The sequence below is a fragment of the Gorilla gorilla genome, chromosome 9 (assembly GCF_029281585.2).
Source record: "Gorilla gorilla gorilla isolate KB3781 chromosome 9, NHGRI_mGorGor1-v2.1_pri, whole genome shotgun sequence".
Lineage (NCBI taxonomy): Eukaryota > Metazoa > Chordata > Mammalia > Primates > Hominidae > Gorilla > Gorilla gorilla.
This window is the reverse complement of record NC_073233.2, coordinates 113891031-113913152: the sequence shown is the minus strand read 5'-3', so window position 1 is coordinate 113913152 and position 22122 is coordinate 113891031. Positions and strand designations below refer to the sequence as shown.

General features: G+C 39.1%; 1 protein-coding gene across 5 annotated transcripts; it reads left to right on the top strand.

Annotated features, from left to right (window-relative positions):
* The first annotated feature begins 213 nt into the window (after nt 1-213).
* Nucleotides 214-14690, top strand: MSANTD4 (Myb/SANT DNA binding domain containing 4 with coiled-coils). 5 transcript variants are annotated; one of them, XM_055356284.2, is made up of 3 exons: nt 214-1647; nt 11537-12149; nt 12495-14690. In XM_055356284.2, exons 2-3 carry the CDS (start codon nt 11688-11690, stop codon nt 13068-13070), a joined length of 1038 nt encoding a protein of 345 aa, XP_055212259.1. In that variant the 5' UTR covers nt 214-1647; nt 11537-11687; the 3' UTR covers nt 13071-14690. The 5 variants fall into 5 exon arrangements, with proteins under 5 accessions (XP_055212259.1, XP_055212260.1, XP_004052110.1 ...); XM_055356285.2 differs by having other exon boundaries at nt 222-771; XM_004052062.4 differs by having other exon boundaries at nt 302-417.
* The last annotated feature ends 7432 nt before the right edge of the window (nt 14691-22122 follow it).

Below are 22122 nucleotides of genomic sequence, written 5' to 3'. Positions count from 1 at the left end.
GGACAAGAGACGAGTTTGGAGACGCAGCGGCCAGTGCCCCAATCAGTTGGAACAGCGCAGCAAGCGGATCGCTAGGGGCCAATCCCTTCCTAGAGTCCACTTGACTGACAGAGCTGCGCGCCACAGACGGGGCACAGACAGGGAGGTGAATCACGAGGGGGCGGAATTCCAGGGCACTAACCCGGAACCGGTTTGGGACTTGATTCCCATTGTGAGGCCAGGCCTGGGGCGGGCTCTCAGCCAGAATGGCTACACTATTCTAACCAATGGATCAGCCTCATCAAATGAGCGGCAGCCATATGAGCCAATGGGGTGGCGGGAGATGGGCGGGCGCAGTTAGTGGGCGGGGGATCAATGAAGCATCTTTTTTCCTACCCCCCTTGGGGCGACCGTGGGGAGGTGCCGCCGGGGTTGCAGGTGAGCGGTTCTATGCTAGAGGAGGCGGCCAGGGAAGCGGCGGCTCCGTGACCAGTGGGTGCCCTCGCAGTGGGTAGGGTCCCGGAGGGGTCAACGGCAATTGGCGCAACGCTTGCTGCCGGGTTTGGTCCAAGGGCTGCGACGTAGCGGGACTGCACGCTCGGGAGAAGTGCCACGCGCGTCTGTCGCCTGACCGGGAGGCTGGGGAGGGCCCAGGCCACGGAAATAAGACTGCAGAAGTTTCTGGGCACTCAGTCTGGACTCTCATTTAATACCCAGAGAGAGGAGATCTTCCGGGTTGCCCCGACTCCCACCGGGACTCCTACCAGCAGCAACCTCATCATTGTGGCCGAGGCAGGTGCGCGCCCCTGCTCCCCTGGGTGGCCTTCCGGGAGCCCAGTCTAACTCGATTCTTCCCAGGGGCTGTTTTTGGACGGTCCCAAAGGAGGCAGCGGGAGGGAGGTGAAAGATACTTTGATAACCGTCGACCCATAAGTAAACTTGTTATGCACCTACCACGAGTTTTAGAGAAGAACATCCTTTTTGGCAGGGAAGTGAATCCCCTATAAGAATATAGGAGAGGGGAAAGCCACACTTTAAAGAGAATTTGGGTAGGGTTTGATATTGTAGATTTGTGATGCTTTTCTTCTTGAACTGCTTAACTAATTTACCCTCAAATTTTTTTGATCCGGAACTTGCCGTCTGGTTTTTCTCAGACTTCTTAATTCTGACTTATCATGAAGTATCTAGGAACTTCATTCTCAAGTTTTAGTGCTTGTAAAAAGTTGCCTGGTTATATTATGCCATTGGCAGTACATCATCTTCACAAGGATTACGTAAGTGAACTACATCTTATCCCTATTTCCAACTAGTGAAGAACGATTGTGAAATGGGATTTTAGAAAATGGCTGTTCTCTGTGATTGGGCATAGAACGTTTGTAAGTTTTAGAGACTGCAGCTGTTGAATCCTTTCTGCTAAGAGAGCGACCACAGGCAATAGAAAAGGGACAGTGTTTGACATCTAAAATGACATTTTCACATTTTATGAGATGTTATATCCCCAGCACCAAAAATAGTGCCTGGCACACAGTAGGAGCTCAGTAAGTATTTTTTGAGGAAATTATTGGGGAATGAATGGATGGTAGAAAACCCAAGCTTCTGTTACTTGGATACCAACATATAAAGGAGAAGACAGGAAGACAAACATTTCTGGAAATGGCTTTTATCCAGGTAAGCATATCTACAGAACTTCAACAACTCAAGATGCATCAATGCTGGCGCTTTCTTGCACTTAATCAGAAAATATCAAGGTTTTAGAAGAAGATTTTCACACAATTAAGCCAAGACTGGATATCTAAGGTGCATCCCAATATCAATTTCAGTCAGGTTAAAAATGTATTAAAGCCCATTTGATTAAATGAAATAGTTCATCAGTTCAGAATAGATCAGTCAGGGACAACGGGATACCACTTTGTAAGTTAGAGATATGGGGTTAGGAATTGTTGGTCAAAAATAGGCCCTGCAAATAGCAACAGCTGCTGTCAAATTTTAAAAATATATTGACTCAGTGGTACTTCAAAAGGACTGCTATTTCTACCATGTACCAATACATTTACAACAATGCGATTTCTAAATTGATCTCAGATTCTAAGAGCAAAATCTTATGGTGGATATCTGCATAAGTTTGGACTCTCGACAACTTCAATCATTTTTATTATATACTTATATTGGTTATATATTTATATGTTACTACAGTAACAGTTCTTCCATATTAATGGTAGCCTGCTTGAATTTCAAACAACTTTCACAGATATATTTGTCTCTTTCAGTTCATTTTTAGCAAAGAATAGTCTTACTAAGCCAGAATTTGCTTAGTAAGATTTGCTGCTTGGCACTATCCTAATTTTCCAGCTTTAATTCCTGATACTTCTTTCTTTTATTTCCGTCCCTCATTAGTCTTTTTTATAAGACCCAAATCAAATGCTGTTTCTGACTCAAAACATTCCTTGATCCCATCAAAGATTTGTCTTTCTTATGAATATCCAGAGTATTTTGTTAGTATTTCTTTATTGTAGTTTTTGTATATTTGCATTATTCATCCAGTGAAGAAATATTTGTTAATTACGTTCAGATACTGTACTGGGCAATGGATAATAGCTGACATTTGTCGGGTTACTATGTCTTAGGCATCATAAACTTCTTAATCGGATTATCTCTTTTAATCTTCAAAACATCACGAGTATTAGTCTATTATTCCCATTTATAGATGAAGAAACAAGTTTAAGAGGTTAAGTAATTCGCTGGAGATCACAGAGCTAGTTAAGTGGTGGAATTGGCATGCAACCTTAGGTAGTCTGTATTCACAACCTTCAGGTTACAGACTTCATTACAATTTGTTTATGTACTTTTTTTATGCATCTGTGTTTTACTAAGTTGCAAATTATTTGATAGCAGGAATAATATATTCGTATCTGATCTCTTATTACTCCTAATGTAAATCAGTGGTGTAATAAAGGTGATAGTGGAAGCACATAGGGAGGACATCCGACTTAGGTGAATGGGAACAGTGAAGAGATCCTGGAACAGAAGACATTTAAACAAGAGTGCTGAAGGATGAGTAGGCATTGGCCTGACGAAAAGGCAGACACCATGGAAATGGGGAAGATGACCTGGGGAAATATATGTGTGATAGTCCAAGGTCAGGGACCATGATGGCTTGAGTTGTGCTGTCCAGTATGGTAGCCAGTAGCCTTACATTATTGAATGTAAATATCTCAATAATTGTTTATATTGATTGCATTTCAAAATAACATTTTGGATATATTGGGTTAAATAAAATACTCACTTTTACCTGTTTCTTTTTACTGTTTTAATGTGGCTACTTGGGGACTTAAAATTACATATAGGGCTCTTATATTTCTATTGGACAGCACTGATCTAGAATTTAGAGGGATTTGAAAATGACCGGTATTGTGTTTGTGTGCCACCTACATGTGAGTACACGTTTGATGAGGAAGGTGGATTGGGAAAGTAGGTTGGGAGTTGGTATTGGAGGTGATGGATAAGACCAGAAAAGGTAGAGGGGAAAGTGTAAAGGTAGGGTTCAGATAGGGTTTACAATAGGAAGAGAGGAAGAGCAAGGGAAGTAAACTTACCTCTTAAGTGCAATGGAAAGCCTTGAAAGGTTTTAAACACTCAGTATATACCTATTGAATGAGACAGTGTTCTAATTACTTCATCTAATAATGCATGTTCCTGATTTATACTACTAATTCAGTCATAATTTTTCCTAATGGAGATATGGATAGGGGTCTAAAGACATTCTACTTAGAAGAAAATCTGGTTCTCAAGAGAGCAGTCCTTTTCTTCTTATATCTAAATCACCTAAGCTTTCATTCATTCTTTTGATGTGTTTCCAACAAATAGGAGTGTGAATTGGTCCTACAACTAGCATATTCTTCATGCATTTGACATAACATTCTCTTGGGCATATTTTTCCATAAATAAACCAGCTTTGTCTGTATTTTAAGTCTTTTGTGGCAGATGAGGTCTTTTCTTAATAATCTCCTAAAGGAAGTTTCTTAGGAGCTACACCATTTGCTCTCTGCCTTGCCTTTCTGTACATATTTCACCAAGTAAACTCTTAACATTGATTCTCTAGTTGGGTGGTTCTCAATCCTGGCTGCAGATGAGAAGCACTTGGAGAGCTTTTAAACTCTGAATGCCTGGCCCCATTCCAAAGATTGTTTTAATTGGTCAGAGATGGGAACTGGTTATAGGTATTTTTAAAAGCTCTTTAGGTTATTTTGATGTGCTATAGACCTACACTTTTGAGTAGATTAGCTACTAAATACATGTTCTATTGGGTTCTTGAAATGTGACTAATACAAAATGAGGTATGTTGTAACTGTAAAGTACACATTGTATTCTAATGACAGCGAAAGAAAACAATGGAAATTTTCTCATTGATAATTTTTATATTATTGCATATTGAAATAATATATTGACTATACAGCATATGGAGTGAAATAAAAGCTGTTAATATTAATCACCTTTTCATTTCATTTTTACTTCACTGGGATCACTAGGATATTTTAAATTACATGTGTAGATTACATTGTATTTCTATTGAACAGTGCCACTCTAGCCTAGGCTGTTGCTACTCAAGATGCGGTCCGAGGACGTCATTTGTCAAAAATGTAGAATCCCAGGCCCCACCGCAGACCTGAATCAGAGTCTGCATTTTAATGGGGTTCCCAGGTGATTCATATACATGGTATAGTTTGAGAGACACAGCTCTAGCAACATCTAAAAAATGTTTTTCAGTTGTATAATTTTTCTTCATTTCTTATTATTTTTCACTGTGGATTCCAACTTTGGCTCTTCATTTGTCATTTAGAATCATTCATATGCACGTCATTTCTCTGTTTTCAGTAAATTCTCTTAAATTTTTTTATCGCTTAACATTTTCAACAGACATAGCTTTTTAATGTATGTGATGGAATTAGTATGTTTTCATGTAATACATATAATTTGTCCATAAATATTTACATACTATTATAAACGATTTTTCTGGAAAGAATTTCAAGAAATTGCCAATAGTAGTTACATTGGTGGTAGAAATTTTTCACTTCATTGTGAATTTACATTCTTATTTAGATTTTCTAACTGTATGTATATTTTGCTGTTTTTTAAAAAATGGGACTTTAAATAATGTAGTTCTCTATAATAAAAATTTCTTATAAGTAGATTTTTAATATAATGTTGATCACCTCAAAGTAAAATAAAATAAATGTGCTATGGGCTAAGAAGCAGCCATATGGCTGAGACAGAAATGACTGTGCACATGATCCCCAGGTTAGTGGTAGACAGAGTTAATGAACCTGTTGTAGCGCATAGGATGTTCTGTGTCTGTGAATGTTCCTAAGTTGATCTGTGAACATGTACACACACAGACAGATGCATTTCCTCTGCCAATTTTGTTGGCTTGCATCAACTATAGCATCTACGTGGGGATTATGTGCTAAGACATCCATACTCTAACATGACATTTATTGCATATATTCCATTATGTGACTTAATAGTTTATTCATCCAGTCCCCTTTTGATAAATGTTTCTACTTTTACCATGCTTTTACCTTAAAAATGTGATAGTGATTTTTAAATGGCTCAAAAGGCTATGTAAATGCTCTGAAACATTCTGTGTATTTTGGAAACCAAAATTTATCTTTATCACATGTAGGCATTTGATTTGGTGGAATGTGATATATCTTTGGCTCTCTGTTCTGTTTTTTGAGGACATAAAATGTGCTGATTTTATTTTTTTTAATGTTCTTGATAACCTATTTACGGTTGGTCAATATGCCTGACTAGCAATATAGCCTGTTAGCTGAAGATTTTTCTTCAGAATTTCGAATAACCTGTTAACTGTCTCATTGTTTAGTGTAGTTATAGGGTGGACATCTGTTCTTCACTTACAGGCTAACTGCTTCTTGCCTATGTTGACTTGCTTCTGTTTTCTTATAAGCATATGCTTTGTGTGCCTATGGAAACTTCAGTTTTCCTGACTTACTTTCCTTGAATTAGTTTCTGTTTCTCTTTCTATACCCTTTCCCATCCCTTTATCATTTTCTTGTTTTGAGTTCATATTTTTACCTCCTCCTATTTGTTAGGCACAGTGCCAGGTATTGAAGATCCTGTTTTTAGAGCAGATGGGCTACTATCTCCTAGGTCCTTAGAGGTGGGGCAGATTATAGAAGGAAAAAGCCAAGTTTTGACCAATAATTCTTTCACTTGTCCTGCAACATACGGTACTATAAGAAGCAGCATATTGGGGCTGGTTTAATGATGTGTGTAAATCAGTTTGCTTCAGTTTTTTATATTGTGGCTTATAAACATGGTACCTCATGAATATTTTTAGTCACCTCTAGAGGAAAGCTGAATGCTTGCCCAAGCTATTGGATAATTTGAATTACATAGGAATGTTAGGCCAGAGTATTAATTAAATGTGATCCTCTAAAATTATAAGTGTTCTAGGCTCAGCATGGTGGCTCACACCTGTAATCCTAGCACTTTAGGAGGCTAAGGCAGGAGGATCACCTGAGGCAAAGAGTTCAAGACCAGCCTGGACAACATAGCAAGACCTTGTCTATATAAAAACTTTAAAAATTAGTAGTACATGGTGGTGCACCTGCCTTGCTACTCAGGAAGCTGAGACGGGAAGATCACTGGGGCTCAGGAGTTTGAGGGTGCAATGAATTATGATTGAGCCACTGTACTCCAGTCTGGGGAACAGAGTGAGACCCTGTCTCTAAAAATAAAATAAAATTATAAGCATTCTACAGTGTTCACTAAACTGCCTTGGAATCAGATGTTAAAACATTTCATTTTATTTATTAGATAATATTTGATTTACACAAAAATAATATAGCTGGAGTGTTCTAATAAAGCAGCTCCCTGCCCACTCAAAAAAAAAAAAAAAGTTCTAATTTGACAATTCTGTAGTATTAGTAAGTGCCGTCTTGGCCAATTTTTAGCTCCTAACATGACATGGCTGGATGTGGAGTTGGAAAGAGATGTCCGCAATTGATTCTTGAGAGCTCTCATGGGCAGGCTCCACCACACTCCTAATGTAAGTGTGTATGTTATGAAGCGTAATAATAAAGACCCATGGACCTATCCCTCAACTTAGGAACTAAACAATTCCAATATTATTGTGACATTTCTGTTTCCTTTTGTCAAAGTTATTTAAATGTTTTGCCTTTGATGTGGCAAATACATAATAGTGCTTAATGTGCACCAGGAACTGTTCTCTTTGTTTGACTAAGACCTTTAATCCTTATAGGATTTCTATGAAGTAATGTTATTATCATTTTACAAATAAAATTACGCATAGGGAAGTTAAGTAACTGAGGCCACACAGCTAGGAATTGCCAGAGCCAGGACTCTAACCCGGGTGGTCTGACTCCAGAATCTGTGCTCATAACTACTACACACACTACCTCTTTTGATGTTTCTATTTATAGATAAACTTTGCTTATATTATTTGCTTATATTCTAGAGGATAAAGGTTTACATTTGACTGTAAGAGGAGTATATCTCTAGGGCAGTATCAAGAGTGCTATTGTTGGTTATACATTCCAATTTTGTGGATTTCAATTTTATTATTAAATTTCTCTTGAGAAATTTTAAAAGTCTATAAGTCTACTTTAGAAATAGTTGGCTTGCAGTCTTCTTTTTTTTTTTTTTTTTTTTGCATACGTTGCCCTTTTTTGTGGGCATGTGAAATTGACAGTGATTTCTTGAGAGTTCATTTCAGCTGTTTTGAATTTTTAGTTTTCTGACCTCTATTTCAGCAGCAAGTGGCAGTTCAGGAGATGGTTATTCCACATGAGTGATTGGAAACAAAAAGATGTGGTGATGGGCATATATTTGTTGATGTTATTAGACACGTACAAAGTCAGCTGAAGAAAGAATGCCAAGAGCTTGAAAAGGAAAAATGCATAAAGGTTTAATGCAATGGTGATAAGAAATGCTTTGTTATTAAGTTTAAAAATAAGGTATTAGCATCCACTTTTCAGTCTAAAAGAGAAAAGATGATAGAAAAGATGTGCATTTTCTTATTCAATTTAGCCTTGCTTAATTGCTATATTTTTGCTTCAGTAGAAGATACTGTTTGTATTGTGAATTAGAGTAGAACTATTTTTCACACTAATGAAAAGTTTAAATTGGCAGAGTAAGAGAAAAGAAACCACGTGTTAAAAGGTAAACTGAGACATGATAACTTTTAACAAGTTTATTTGAGCAAACAGTGATTCTTGAATCAGGCAGCTCCAAACCAGAAGTGGTTTGGGGGCTCTGCAGTGGAAACACAAAGTGGGAAGGCTTTATAGGTCTAACAGAAGTAAAACAAAGTAAATATTTGATTGGTTACAGTTATAAGATTGTCTAATTTGACCTATCCTGCTGGAAGATTACATAAGTTAGTTGCATAAGTTAGCTGACAGCTTCTGATTGCTTAGTCTTAAGTTTCTTTTTTAAAAAATATCGATATTTACCAAAAAAATAGCCCACGTTAAGTGTTGCATATATTTGCAAATGAAGCAAGGTTAAAGTCTCTTATGAGGCCTAACTGGTTTTGTCTGCTTAGGAATTCTTCAGGCCAGGTCTCCAGTCTAATTTACTTTAATAGGAGGTAGAGGAAATGTAACCGATTGAAAGAATTTTATCTGGACCTTCCACATAGATAAGAATCTCCTTTTGAAAATCTTTTACTCAATGACATCTCAAAACTTACCTTAGCAACACTTTGTTGTTGTTGTTGTTGTTGTTTGAGACAAAGTCTCACTGTTTCACCCAGGTTGGGGTGCAGTGGCACAATCTCGGCTCACTGCAACCTCCGCCTACTGGGTTCAAGCGATTCTCGTGCCTCAGCCTCCTGAGTAGCTGGGATTATAGGTGTGCACCACCATGCCCAGCTAATTTTTTGTATTTTTAGTAGATACAGGGTTTTGCCATGCTGCCCAGGCTGGTCTTGAACTTCTGAGCTCAGGCAATCCGCCCGCCTCAGCCTCCCAAAATGCTAGGATTACAGGCGTGAGCCACCGCGCCTGGGCAACAACACATTTTTAAGGTTTAGCTATCACAAGCTGCTAATAAAGTCAAAGTACATGTGACATGAGGGAACCTGGTGGTAGTAAGTCTTGCCATTTAACTAGCTGTGTTGTGGGCAAATTAACCTCTCTGGATCTTGTTTTATAAATAGAAAGGCTGGTATCTCCCATTTAATGACATGGTGGGGTTTAAATGACAGGATTTGGAACTTCATGGATAGTTTGATACTTTTTTTCATATTGACAGGAAAAGTTTAAGGTCAAACAGTGATAGAGCTGGAAGGGATCTTAGTAATGTCATCCCATTTCACATTTTGTAGGGAGGAAAAGTCAGCTCTGTAGCAGTTATCAGTGAGTGAATTTGAAGTCAGACAGCATGGTCTGTGTAAGGTACCCCTTACTCTTTCTGAGCCCTGTTTCCCCTTACATCTTTTAAAATCTCTTTTCCAAGTCAAAGTGCTTTTTTGACATCTATCCCTCAGTTGAATCATTATTATTCTCCTCAGTTGAATCAATATTAATAAAGCATTATGTACTATACTGTGTGAGACACTGGGACCTTTTTGTAGATGACCTCATTTTCTGCCGCTATGAGACAATCGAGTCCCTGACTCACTCAACATCTGTTCCAGCCTCCTAGTATGCCTTCTGATAATGCAAAGGCTAGCTAGCACAAAAACTACACTTCCCCAATCCATTGCAGTGAGCATGGTGGATGTGCTTTAGATTCCACCAGATACACTTATGTAAGGCTTGAATTCAAGGTAGATAAGAGAGTGAGGCATGTGAATCATCTATTCTACTAGTGTGGGTCTAGCACAGACGTTTTACTGTGCATTAGAGTTATCTGGAGGGTTTATTGAAACACAGATTACTAGGTCCCACTTCGAGAGTTCCCAGTCTGGAGAGGAGCCTAAAAAGTTTACATTTTTGACAAGTTTCAGGTACACCCTCTTTGACAGTCTGACAACCTGAGAGTCTGGAAATTGGAGAAACACTGTCTCGTATCTAAAAGAAATGCTTACAAGAGAGGATCTTTTCCGCTCAAAATCTGTATACAAATATTACCACATGGATATTTTAAAATTTATTTAATGGAGACTTCAAGTATAGGTACTTTCCTATTGTGCTCTTCAACTCTACAATTAAAGTGGCCCAGAAAAATACAAAGTACTGCTGAGAAATTCTCCAAAGAAAGGCACATAATTAAGAGCCTTAATTAGAAACAAAAATATAGTCCAGCCTGGTTTTGTTTGATGTTAGGGGCTTTTGTTGGTGGTTTAAGGGAGGGGAGGATGGGGTGAGCTTTGAGGAACAGAATTACAAGGGCAAACCATGCAATGTGCACTAGTCTTTGAAAGGTTTAGGAATCTAAAAAATTTTTTTGGTGATATTTTCCTTTTTCTTTTTGAGTGATCATTTTTTTTTTGGTTATCTTTTTTTGTTGATCTTTTTTGGTGATCTTTTTACTTACATGATTAATTAGGTGGGATGGCTGGGTAAAATCCTTGCCATTTTTTTGTTACCCCTTTAATTTTGTCATATTCCTACAATACTTTCATTGTTTCAGGAAATTATATTCGAAATTTAGGATTTCTATGTTGGTTTATTAACCTTAAAATGAGTTTGAATTTGTGAAGTAGTAAAATGTAGGTAGTTGGCATTTATTTGATCAGATTACATTGTCTCAGATTGGTTTCTGAGTTTTATTGATTTTGCAGCTCAGCCTTTCAGTTTTCCTCTAAAATTATTCTGCAAAGTGTACTTTTTCTTTTAGATATCTCAAACTAATGATTATTTTGGCAAATCGACTCTTTCATTCATTCAAAACGTATTTATGGTGTGCATGCCATGTGCCAGAATCTCTGCTAGGCTCTGGGGAGGTGATGGCCAGTGGAAACATCCCTGCCCTTGTGAAACTTTGCAGCGAACTGGGGAAAGGGACAGACTCTGAGCTGTATGTTAGCACAAGTATAAAATCCAGTCTAGGAAAAGTCCTGCAAATTTTATGCTGGAGTAATTTGATTTGTCAGGAAAGGCTTCCCTGAGAAATGGGTGCTTAATCTGCAAGCTAAAGGATGAGGAGGAATAAAGTAGACCGAGGAGGAATAAAATAGACCGAGAAGGGAGCAATCCATTTTCCAGGCAGAAGGAACAGTGTGGACAAAGGCCCTGAACTAAGAAAGAGTTTGACAGGAATAGGTGGCTGAAAGATGGCCAGGGCAATTGGAGGAGAGAGGGAGAATTTGTGGGAGAAGGAGCTGAAGTAGTAGGAATGGAGTCAGGAACGAATAGTGGCAACTGGTTAGAAACCTTTGCAGCACACCAGTGGAGAGAAAATGGCAATTTGGACTATGTTGGTACTGGCAAAGATAAAGAAGTACACAATTTTAAGCTATATTTAGAGGGTTGTTTTTTGTTTCTCTTAAAAATTATATAGTTCATTAGGTTGAAGTATGTTGTAGAAGTTGCAGATTGATTGATTGCTTGTACTTTTTTCCTTTTAGGAATTATCCAGACTGCCTCTGCCACTAGATGGATGGAAGACAATGATTTGAACTAAGGACCAGCAAAGAATTATCCCTGGTTTTTGTGCTTTGCAGCATTCCTCAAATTGTTTTCACATCTCTTACCATAAAAACTGCATTGAAGTTGAAAATGAAGCAGTTGAAAAGAAAAAGGAAAAGCAATTTTAGTGTTCAAGAAACTCAGACCCTTTTGAAAGAAATTACGAAAAGGAAAGAAGTCATTTTTTCCAAGCAGCTCAATACAACAATTAACGTGATGAAGCGAATGGCTTGGGAAGAGATTGCACAGTGTGTGAATGCTGTAGGAGAAGGAGAACAGAGGACAGGGACAGAGGTGAAAAGAAGGTACCTTGACTGGCGAGCACTTATGAAGAGAAAGAGGATGAAGGCCAACATTAAGCTGGTTGGTTCAGGATTTCCCCTTCCCTCCTCTGATTTAGATGACTCTCTCACTGAAGAGATAGATGAAAAGATTGGATTCCGAAATGATGCAAATTTTGACTGGCAAAATGTGGCAGATTTCAGGGATGCAGGTGGATCCTTAACTGAGGTCAAGGTGGAAGAGGAAGAAAGGGATCCGCAGAGTCCTGAAGTAAGTATTAGCCTCTGTACCCTCTTTTAATCTTTTCAATTCTGATGTGGGAGATTATTGTTCAGGAACTGTTAACACATTCCAAGATTTTCAAGCTTATTTAAAAATAGTACATAACAAGTCATTCTGCTTTTCTCTTTACATCGTTAATACTTTTCTTCCCACCTAAATATAATTACCTAGGTTATATGTATTACAGACATCAAGTAATTCAGTGTAAATGATATTCAAAATTCAAATTAAGTATTTTTCCCCAAACGACACAGAAAGCTTTTAAGAAATATTTAGACAAATTGCCACAAAGTAGAAGTCAATACTGAAAATTGCTTTTCTCTTTGCTCTTAGTTTGAAATTGAGGAGGAGGAAGAAATGTTGTCATCCGTCATACCAGATTCCAGGAGAGAAAATGAACTTCCCGACTTCCCCCACATTGATGAGTTTTTTACCCTTAACTCAACACCATCTAGATCTGCATATGATGAGCCTCATTTGCTCGTAAATATTGAGAAACAGAAACTAGAGTTGGAAAAACGACGACTGGATATCGAGGCTGAAAGGCTGCAGGTAGAAAAGGAACGCCTACAAATCGAGAAAGAGAGGCTGCGGCATTTAGACATGGAACATGAGCGGCTTCAGCTAGAGAAGGAGCGGCTGCAGATTGAAAGAGAAAAGTTGAGGTTACAGATAGTCAATTCAGAGAAACCGTCCTTGGAAAATGAACTTGGTCAAGGAGAAAAATCCATGCTTCAACCACAGGACATAGAAACAGAGAAGTTAAAACTTGAGCGAGAACGCTTGCAACTGGAAAAGGATAGGCTGCAGTTTTTGAAGTTTGAATCTGAGAAGCTGCAGATTGAAAAGGAACGCTTACAGGTAGAGAAAGACAGACTTCGAATTCAGAAAGAAGGACACTTGCAGTAATTTTTCCAGGCTTCCATTTAGCAAATGTTTGAAAACTCTAGATTTTTCTCATATCAGGTGATATAATGATGGTTGCTGGATTAGCTGTGGTTTCTTTTCTTGTCTAATGTCAGTGTTCAGTAGGAAAAAGTTATATGTGGATAACTGTATGCCTAAGTAGTATATAAAAGCTGTGCCCTAGCGTAAACAGTATAGCAGAAATTTACTGTGCTGGACTCTTTACCTTATAATATTACATAGAGTCTTGTATTGTCTGTGTACCCAGAGTTTACAATTATGTCTATATAAAATTCTAGCCCAGAAGTTCTCATCTGGGGTAGATTTTGGCCTTCAGAAGACCAATTTGGTGATGTCTGGAGACATGTTTGGTTGTCAAAACTGGGGTGGGGAAAAGGTTGCTACTGTGCAATGCATACCTCCTCAACCCCCCCACACACTCAGTAAAGAATTTTCCAACCCAAAATATCATTAGTCCTGAGGTTGAGAAACCCTGTCCTAGCCTAACTGTGTACCTCTATAACTATGTTTTATAGTTTTAGAATATTAAAACCTCAGATATTTATGTGGGTAGGTACTTAAATGGCCAAAAACTTTAACTATGAAATGTTACTGTGTAGTATATTGAATATAGGAAGTGATGAAGATTATAGGTATTTTATTCCCATGTTTCCATCTATAAAGAGCCTTCTCAGATTCAGAAAACAATACAGAGAACATCAGAAATTTTCTAAAATGTGTCACTTTGAAAAGAATTCTTTTTCTCACTATTAATGCTTTAGAAGCAAGACGCAATTTTAAAGCTTTAGTTCCTTTTCTTTCAGTCATTGTCTTAGTTTGGGTACAAAAATGTCATTTCAGTAATGTACTGAAATCTTATAAGTGAATAGTTGAAGCTAGTAAAAATGATACCAGTATAAAAATGGTACTTGTAGTCCATGAGCTTGAACCCAATGACTGATTGTTTGACTTTTAAAATAAGTAATAGCAGCCATTTGGGAGTAGGGGGTGGGTGGGGAAGATGTACTCCGTATCAAATAATAATGATGTTGAAATAATGATAGTAGCTATGTATTATGGATTGGAGAAGCACTTATTACACTTTCTAACCTAATATGTAGAACAATTCTTGAGAGTTGTATCTGTCGTTATTCCTGAATCTGAAGCTCAGAGAAGTCACGCAGAGTAAATGGCTGATCTTCTATATTGTAGTATATTTTGTCCTTCCCTCTTCCCTGAGGAACAAAGCACGTATCTTTAGTCTCTTTGGTATTTATTCTGAGACCAAGGGCTTGCTTGACCTGATGATTTTCCTTCAGCTCTCTGAAGGTGCTTTTTCCACAATCCAAGTGATTCTGATACACACTAAAGTTGAGAATCACTGCACTAGATCACTTTGTGTTTTCTGATTTTCAAGGTTGATACGTAGCTTTAATACAGCTCTTCTGTTGACAGTTATTACTTTAATTCTGCATTTGTTCCTTGTAAGAATGGCTGGAAACTGTATGTTGACATTTGAGGATGGGTATGCAAGGAAAAAATATACTTCTGTTTACTTACTCTGACTTTGAAATAGTGTTATTTTTCTATATCTGAAATAAATGCTTCTACCGTAGAAATAAATTTGCCTATACTATCTGAGAATTTGTAATTTCAGATGATACTCAGTGCTCTAAGGGTAGAGGTTATCAAGCTTAGAAGAGAGCCCTGTCACAGTCAGTGAGGACAGAGGCCTAATAACATTTGGACTGGACATTGAGCTATGTATGCTGCATATGTTATTTGCTCCTCAAAAGAACCCTTGAGATCTAACTCAGGTGATACGGTTTAGCTCTTTCCTCACCCAAATCTCATCTTGAATTGTAGCTCCCATAATTCCCATGTGTTGTGGGAGGGACCCAGTGGAAAATAATTGAATCATGGGAGCAGTTTCCCCCACACTGTTCTCATGGTAGTGGATAAGTAAGTCTCACAAGATCTGATGGTTTTATAAGAGGAAACCCCTTTCTCTTGGTTCTCATTTTCTCTCTTGCCTGTGTCCATGTAAGACATGCCTTTCACCTTTTGCCTTGGTTATGAGGCCTCCCCAGCCACGTGGAACTGTGAGTCCATTAAACCTTTTTCTTTATAAATTACCCAGTCTTGGGTATGTCTTTGTCAGCAGCATGAAAGCGGACTAATACATCATGTTATCTCCACTCTTATGACAGCAACAACAACAAAAAGCCTCATCGATTTAATTAACCATCTTTCTTAAAAATTACATACTAATATTGACCCAAGATTTTAGCATAAGAGCTCTAAGGAAAAGGAATAGTGAAAGTTTGTAGGTATAGTTATAAGTATTGTAGCTTTGCCATTTGCTATTTGCGAAAGTCGTTTAACTTGCTCTTCAATTTGGTTTCATCTGTAACCTGGGCATGATACCTACTCTGCCTGTGCTACATAGTTTTTTTTGTTTTGTTTTGTTTTTTTAAAGAAAATGGTATAAGTATATAAACTATAAAATGCTACTTAAATGAAAGATGGTATTAATGTTGGATTTGAGATCCAGGGTATTTTGAGATGGAATTTCACTTTGTCACCAAGGCTACAGTGCAGTGGCGCAGTCTTGGCTCACTGCACCTCCACCTCCCAAGTTCAAGCGATTCTCCTGCCTCAGCCTCCTGAGTAGCTGGGACTACAGGCAAGCACCACCACCAACACCGCACCAGGTGAATTTTTTTGTTTGTTTGTTTGTTTTGAGACAGAGTCTTACTCTGCCACCCAGGCTGGAGTGCAGTGGCGCGATCTCAGCTCACTGCAAGCTCCACCTCCCGGGTTCACGCTATTCTCCTGCCTCAGCCTCCTGAGTCGCTGGGACTACAGGCACCCACTACCACACCCCACTAATTTTTTGTATTTTTAGTGTAGATGGAGTTTCACCATGCTAGCCAGGATGCTCTCGATCTCCTGATCTCGTCATCCACCCATCTTGGCCCCCCAAAGCACCGGGATTACAGGCGTGAGCCACCATGCCCAGCCGCCAGGCAAATTTTTGCATTTTTCGTAGAGATGGGATTTCACTGTGTTGGCCAGGCTGATCTTGAATTCCTGACCTCAAGTGATTCACCCGCCTCTGCCTCCCAAGCTTCTGGGATTACAGGTGTGAACCACCATGCTGGCCAGCTTTTAATTTCTTAGGGAAAGCATGAAAATAGCTAATAATTATTTTTGGATAGAGCACTCTTAAATGCCTAGAAATGAGAAACTAAAAAGAAGCATAATATCTTCTAGGGCTTTGGTTGAAGAGCCTTGGATTTCTTAACCTGCTTCAGGTGCAGATGGGTTGGATTGGTTCATTCCAGTAGGAAACACTTGCTGCACTTCTGAGGTGGTAGGCACACTCATAGTGAGTGCATCTGCTAGCTATTGTTGTGTAACAAACTGATCAAAAATTTGATGGCTAGAAACCCCAACCATTTATTTTGTTCAAAATTTTAGAGGAAATGAGGCGCAGCTTAACTGAGCGGTTTTGCTCTTGGCTGGGTTCTCAGTGTCAGCTGCAGGCTGGCTATGTGGTTCAACTTCTGGAGTTAGCTAAATAACAGAAGGGCAGGGGGTGGTAAGTGGTGGAGCTAAGCTCTCCCTATGGTGTTTGATCCTATAGCCATGGTAGCTTGGGCTTGTTCTAATGGAAGTGGCAAGAGTAGAGGAGAGAAAGCAGAGGTGTTCAAGGTGTCAAGGCCAAGTCTCAGAACTAGCACTTCATTATGCTTCTGCCACACCGGATTGGCCAGAACTAATCACAGAGCCAGACCAGAGTCAAGGGGTGGGGAATAGAGTCCACCTACTGATAAGAGGAGCTGTGAAGTTGGGTAAAAATGGGATACAGGGGCTGGGTGCGGTGGCTCACGCCTGTAACCCCAGCACTTTGGGAGGCCAAGGCGGGCAGATCACAAGGTCAGGAGATCGAGACCATCCTGGCTAACACGGTGAAACCCCATCTCTACTAAAAATACAAAAAAAAAAATTAGCTGGGCATGGTGGCGGGTGCCTGTAGTCCCAGCTACTCGGGAGGCTGAGGCAGGAGAATGGCGTGAACCTGGGAGGCAGAGCTTGCAGTGAGCCGAGATTGCGCCACTGCACTCCAGCCTGGGCAACAGAGTGAGACTCCGTCTCAAAAAAAAAAAATGGGGTACGGGGAGGGCTGAGGAATTCTGGCCATTTTTACAATCAGTCTACCACATCTTCACTCTGGTTTGCCTGGGATACTTTGATTATACCAGTGGTTGTGATATCCTATCTCGTTTAGCATTAGTTCTAGACAAAAGTGCCCTGATAAGGACTTTGAATGATATGGGCATCCTTATTGTAAGGAGCACCTTCCCATCTGTTTTGTAGAAATGGCTGGTTTAGGAGAAGGAAGGGACCATAAATTTGCAGAAAAGAAATATACAGTGTTCTCTCAGGCTTTTTCTTCTAAATTAAACACTTTAGTCTTTGTAATTGAAGGGAATTTCTGCTTCACTTCTTTCATTTTCTGCCTAATTTGTCCATTTTATATTACTTTGCTGCTTCTCTGTTCATTTTTCTACTTCTTCATGCTTTGTCACCTCTATCCTGTATATAAAAGCAGATCATAATGCTTCCAGAATATTTTATTTTGAATAGATACCTTTTCCTACCTCTCTGTCCTTAACATTTTCGTTTTGAATCCAAAATGATTTTTACTGTGTTGCTCTACATTTGTGTTAACATTACACTTTGCCAAAAGTAAATTTAATTTATAAAATATTTAATTTTTAATTTATCAGGGCTTTCTAGTCACTATCATCAGACCTGAAGTTATAATTTCTAAAGCTCTCAGAGAACTACCAGCCTGTTTCCTGTTTCCACCTGTAACTTCTTTTTGACATGTGTAGATCCTTTTTATACATGCCTGGCAGCATTTTGCATGGGGCCTTAATTAAAATCCAGATGAGGACTGTCTGCCAAAAGTATCATTTTGAAAATTTCTCCCAATGCATATTGAAAAGGATCTAGCTTATGTATGACTGGGACACAGCTGGAGAAGAACATATCTCTTTTTAAAAAAGGAAAGTTGGATGCTGAAATCACAGATTAATTTACCACTGTAGATAGAGGCATTCAGACTGTTCTGTTTGAATTAAGGCGGAAAAGAAACAAGAAATGGCAATTATTATAACATTTGAATTTTTGTACATTCAGATAACTTTATCAATACCCTTTATTATTTACCATTTGTTTCTTTGATGTGACCCATTCATCTTTAGAAAAATAAACTGAAATATAGTCAGTCAACTCTTAATGTCATTTTCTTTCTCATTTAAAATCTCCAGTTCCAATATTTGAGCTGAAATATAAATTTACAAGCATTTATAAGCTTGTAAATTTGTAAGTTATAAGCATCTCACCCTGTATATTTTCGTTTCCCCAAATACACAATGCATGCCAGAATCAAATTCATTAGCTCTCTTCTCTCATACCTGTAAATCATCTTCTCTCTGCAGGGACACCATTTGTATCAGGTTGCTTGGAAATTTTAGATGTATCTTTGAGTCTTTTGCCTTTATTCTATACAAGTTGTTGACCAAGTCCTGTATTTTCTCCTGCTGATGCCTCAGAACAGCCTCCTTCAATCTCACATGTAGTCCTTAGCATGGAGGCATGTGTAGCCTGTATTCCAGCAACCTCTCAAGTTTCTTCCTGTCCAGTCCTCCCTGTGTTATACTTCCAGAATAGCTTTCCCAAAGTATCAGGGGAACCAGCCCCCAATATTTCAATGTAGGTTCTTTTCTATTTTCCCTAAGTGTCGACTGGTCTGAGAAATAAAGGGAAAGAGTACAAAAGTGAGAAATTTTAAAGCTGGGTGTCTGGGGGAGACATCACATGTTGGCAGGTTCTGTGATGCCCCCTGAGCCGCAAAACCAGCAAGTTCTAATGAGCGATTTTCAAAGGGGAAGCGGTGTACGAATAAGGTGTGGGTCACAGAGATCACATGCTTCAAAGGCAATAAAATATCACAAGGTGAATGGGCAGGGCAAGGTCACAAGGCCAGGGCAAAACTAGAATTGCTGATAAAGTTTCATGTCCCACTGTGCATGCATTGTCATTAATAAACATCTTAACAGGAAACAGGGTTCAAGAGCAGAGAACTGGTCTGACTAGAATTCACCAGGCTGGAATTTCCTAATCCTAGCAAGCCTGGGGATGCTGCAGGAGACCAGGGCGTGTTTCATCCCTTATCTACAACTGCATAAGGCAGACACTCCCAGAGCGGCCATTTTAGAAGCCTCCCCCTGGGAATGCATTCTTTTCCCAGGGCTGTTAATTATTAATATTCCTTACTGGGGAAAGAATTCAGCGATATTTCTCCTACCTGTTTTCGACAATAAGAGAAATATGACTCTGTCCTGCCCAGCTCCCAGGCAGTCAGACCTAATGGTTATTTCCCTTGTTCCCTGAACATCGCTGTTATCCTGTTCTTTTTTCAAGGTGCCCAGATTTCATATTGTTCAAACACACATGCTTTACGAACAATTTGTGTAGTTAACGCAATCATCACAGGGTCTTGAGGCGACATACATCCTCAGCTTATGAAGATGACGGGATTAAGAGATTAAAGTAAAGACAGGCATAGGAAATTCTAAGAGTATTGATTGGGGAAGTGATAAATGTCCATGAAATCTTCACAATTTATGTTCAGAGATTGCAGTAAAGACAGGTGTAAGAAATTATAAAAGTATTAATTTGGGGAACTAATAAATGTCCATGAAATTTTCACAATTTATGTTCTGCCATGGCTTCAGCCGGTCCCTCCGTTCGGGGTCCCTGACTTCCCGCAACACCAAAGTACTCCTTTTCTTACATCCTGAGAATTGACAGGACATGAAGTAGTGAAGATGAACAAAGCTCAGGGGAAACCATAGGTCCAGCCCCAGCTCCACTTCAGATGACAGATGTGGGGCAGTCAGTCTCTCTGAGCCTCACTGTTCTTGTCTGTATTACATGCAGTGTATGTGCGCTGTCTGACACTCACCATGTTTGGAATAATAACATATGAGAATGCAGTTTAAAACTGGAAAGCAGCATGGAGGTATTACTGGTTTTTCTCGTAAGGAGTCAGGAGAAGTATGAAGTCCACAAATGTCCTTTGCCTACCCTTTAAAGATTTCCTCCTGCCATCATAACTAAGTATGCTTGTCAAGCTGCTCTCCAAATACTCCCTGTATTTTTCTTTGATCATGTCACTTTCACTCTTCACCTTACCATTTTCTTTTTTCTTTTTTTTTTTAATTTTAGTTTTAGAGACATGGTCTTGCTCTGTCATCCAGGCTGGAGTGCAGTGGTGCAATCATAGTTCACTGCAGCTTGAACTCGGGCTCAAGCAATTCTCCTGCCTCCCAAAGTGCTGGGATTGCAGATGTGAGCCACCGTGCCCATTTCACCTTCTCATTTTCTATTCTAAAGTGACATTTAGTGGCATAAAACGTCAGCAAGATGGAAGGGCTTTATCATTTCTATTATTGTTTACCAGAATTTAAAAGTATCAAAATGAATTTCACTGAACAAAATTAGAATATTTTATCATATAAACTTGGTATCATGTCTTTCAAAGTCTCCTTGGGAATTTTTTGAATACAAGTGTTAAAGTCAACACTGGTCTGTCCAGCTTATGACTCGTTCCCCTCTTGCCTGAGAACTGCTCCTAAACCATAGCAGTGGGCCCTGGCAGTCGTGTGTGTTCTGTGACTGCTCTTTGGCTGTACTGTACATACTTGGACCAGGCATGGTCATAGCTTGGCTTTGCATTCCCTGAGAAGACTGTACTGTGCAGAGGATTCTCTTTCGCATTAAAGATTATCTGTGTCCTGATCTAGATACAATGTTGTTTTTGATGATTTTGCAAATGAGTAGGATGGCAAAGACTTCAATTCTTACCTGCCTACTATATACTCTGGGGTGCCCCCCTATGAGACTTGGGTCAGTTGTTGGTTTTGAGTCCTCTTGGCTCCCCATGGTATTTCCAGATTACTGTTTCTCTATTAATAATTTTTTAAAAACTACCTTTGAAACTGATACCTGCCGACTGGCTAAAGCCATCTTCCTTTTTTCATTACTCTTTTTGCTCACATCTTGTTTGTTAACAACTGCCTCATCTTCCTCTTCACCCTGGTCATCCTAGGAATTTCCCAGGAAACTAGTGTCCCAGCATAGAATCTGAGAGCTTTGGCTACTTAGTTCTGCATCTTTGTCATCAGTTCCATCTCTTCCACTTCACCTGTCCTTGTCCTACAGTATTATTCTGGGCCCAGTTACTACTGCTCCTCCATGGCCATGAACTCAAACACCAGCTCAGTGACTAAAATCTATGGTCCTCCTAGTTTCCTGCACATGTTTTTCATCCTCAGGGCTTAAAGTTTAATGACCCCTCCAAGTTCTCCTACCACAACTATCCTTTCTCAGCTCAGATTAGATGACTGCAATTTCATTCATACCCAGGCAGATTGGTGCTACTCTAAATTCACAGCTCCATCTCTCCAAAACCATGGTATTGTGGTTGGACTGTGTCCCCAAAAAGATATCTTAAGGCCGTAAACACCAGGTACTTGTGAATGTGGGTTTATTTGGAAATAGAGTGTTTGCAAATATAATCAAGATAAGAGCACATTTATGCAATGATGCAAAGAATCAGATACATGGGCTGAAGTCGAAGACTCAAGAAAGGAGATAATTGATCATGTGAGACTGAAAAGGTGGAAGAGGATGAGATCAAGACAATACCTGAACAGATTCTCTTTTAATAAGAGTAAGAACTACCCTAGGACTACATTCATTGTAATAATACACTGAACATATGATTGCCAATGTTTAAGCATTTTTTTTACTTTTGCTTACTTACAAATTCTATAGGCTCAACTAATAACAAAATATACTAACTGGCCTGTATTTAGTACTATATACTCAATAAATTCCTTTAGCTATCATATTTAATTCTCACAACATCCCTTAAGGCTGCAGCATCAACCGTTGCCTAAGTTTCCAGTCTGCC